Source organism: Montipora foliosa, chromosome 7, assembly GCF_036669935.1.
Source record: "Montipora foliosa isolate CH-2021 chromosome 7, ASM3666993v2, whole genome shotgun sequence".
Classification (NCBI taxonomy): domain Eukaryota; kingdom Metazoa; phylum Cnidaria; class Anthozoa; order Scleractinia; family Acroporidae; genus Montipora; species Montipora foliosa.
In genome coordinates, this window is record NC_090875.1 from 22,276,446 (window position 1) to 22,278,945 (window position 2,500).

General features: G+C 38.1%; 2 protein-coding genes across 2 annotated transcripts in view; one reads left to right on the forward strand and one right to left on the reverse strand.

Annotated features, from left to right (window-relative positions):
- Positions 1-2,500, reverse strand: part of LOC138011364 (solute carrier family 41 member 1-like) — a 330,107-nt gene that overhangs the window by 103,454 nt on the left and 224,153 nt on the right. The window lies entirely within an intron of this gene.
- Positions 1-2,500, forward strand: part of LOC138011354 (uncharacterized) — a 21,490-nt gene that overhangs the window by 17,094 nt on the left and 1,896 nt on the right. The window contains exon 4 of the mRNA XM_068858320.1: positions 426-521. Within this exon, the coding sequence (XP_068714421.1) occupies positions 426-521 (96 nt within the window). The remainder of the gene's footprint in view (positions 1-425; positions 522-2,500) is intronic.

Genomic DNA, 2,500 nt, shown 5'->3' on the forward strand with positions numbered 1-2,500 from the left:
AGAGAAAAAAAACCTAGTCCTTCTAAGGGACACTGTCACCATAGTTTTTCTGTTTTTAGATCATAACTTAGTACTTAAGCTCACACATAAAACATTCCTGACAACCCAAGGAAAAGATGAATTTGGCAGGAAAAGCAATCCGTACTAAATGTTGCGCAATTTTTTTAAGACATCGTGTCCAACCCGAAAATAGCTTGACACTGCCCCTTTAAGGTAGTTTACATTTTAAAAACTCATTTCCTCTGGATTTAAACTTCGAATCGTCCCCCGATTTTAATTTCTCTCACTTCTTTGAATTTCGACGATCGGCATGAACGAGTTATATTCACTTAAGTCAAATGAGAGCATCTTCTTGCCACTTGGACCCTTGTTCTATTATTTTCCGTCACTATTAGACAATTATTAAACAGCTTATTGATTTGTAGCTTGCACCGTCTTAGCTGGTCCAGTCGGTTGGTTGGCACTGGGAGGTGCTGCTTCAGGCGGAGGAGTGACAGCATGTTTTACGTATTCTTCCTATGGTGAGTATGACGTCGAACATTTATTAATCACAAGCAATGAAATACGATGTGAATTAAGGCAACTCTCTGCAAGATTAAAGAAATTAAAAAAGAAAAACGAGAATCAGATCAAAAAGAAAATCGCTATCCTTGACAAACGTTAATGTATTTTTAGCAAGCACGTTTTAGCTTCAACTTTTGGTGTTTTTTTTAAACGAAAGCTGCGGAGTCATAAAAACAAGTTCAAATTTCTCACTTAACCTCTAGGGATATCATAACGAAAAAAGTGATATTTTCCTCCAAGTTCCTAGTTTAGTAACCTTGTCCCCGTATAAAAGGGCCTTAAGCAATTTTACGCTGCGTGTTGATGTTGCAGGTAAAACCTGGTTACAGGTGAAATAGGTTATCCAACCGAATTAAAAACGGATCTTAGGTTGCACCCGTTTTTACCTAGGTCAAATGTGTCGTCAGCATTGATTCTTCGTTTTACATGTGTATACAGTGAGTAATTTTGCAAGGTTTAAAGTGCTAGCAAAAAAGATCTCAGAGTCATCTTTGTGTCACCATGGTTAGTTGTTTTGTTGTGTCAGGATCAGGGTTAGGGTTAGAGTTAAGTCTAAGGTTATGGTTAGGGTAAGGGTTAATATAAAGTATCGATGGAGGGCTCAGGTTCATCATTAGCTCTGGCTGAGCAGAATGTGGGATAATAATGAATAATGAAAAGAAGTATGAGCGAATTAGTGGTGTTACCCGTTGTAGTGTGGTGGTGAACGCTTTGGACTTTGGCTTTGGAGAGTGCGAGTTTAAGTCTCAATAACTTATGAGTAGGGTAATATTAAATTCTTCATTTCCTTACTGACTTGTGATATTGTTAGTTCGGGAGGAGTGAAAGAGTGGGACGGTGCAGGTTAAGACTATAGAGAAAGATTATATGTCAGGAAAAAGCACACAGAGCCGGAGAGAAAGCACGAGTAGTTTTCATATCTTCGCTTTTTTCTTCAAATTACCGTTGGATAGATTGAGTACATATTTTACCTAGGTAAAATGAGAATAATCGATTCATCAAGGTAGAAACCTGAGACACGGCTTTACCTGCAACATTTTTCCCCCGACAGGCTTCACTGGGCTAATCTCACCATATGTCGTAGAAAGGTTAATGCGATGCTCGTGTTTAAAATAATGAAAAGTCTTTCCCCGGAGTACTTGCAAAATTTATTTACCATCCGCAATACACTATATATCCTTAGGGATCAGAGGTAAAATTGAATTTGCCCAACCACGTACGATCTACTTAAGGTGGCTTAAACCAGTTTCAACACTTAAAAGAAACGTTATTATTAGAAGGATTGACACTACAACACTTAACACTTAACAGCAATGTTATGGTACCATATCAAACACCAGTTATTGCGGAAAAAGATTCGTTCATTGTTGTGACATAAGAAGTTACCGTGGCAACAGGAAAGCACTGCAAAAACACCCCTATTTTGGCTTTAGCTGCTGATATCTCAAAAACGAACCCGGTGACCCCCATTTTTTATTCCTGAAATGTAATCAGCATGCCAGAATGAAACTTTCTGTAAAGTTTTTAAAAATTCTGTGAAGCGGATTCAGAGCAACCTTAAATAGCTGAAAATTTAAGGAACCTCAGAATCCACTTCACAGAAATTTTTTTTAACTTTTCAGAGAGTTTCATTTTGTCCTGCTGACTTTTGTGCAATAAATTGGGGTCACCGAGTTCGTTTTTCGGATATGAGTAACTAAAGCCAAAATAAAGGATGTTTTCGCAAGGCTTTCCTGTTGCCATGGTAACTTGTTAGGTCATAAAAATGACTGCATCTTGTTCAGCAATATATGATGTTTCACGTGGTATCAACATTGCTGTGGTACGGTGTTGTAGTATCAATCCTTGTAATAACAAGGTCTCTTGAAAGTGTTGAAACTGCAGTGGTTTGAGCCACCTTAACGTCAAGATCGAACCACAGCAGGACATCAGTTTG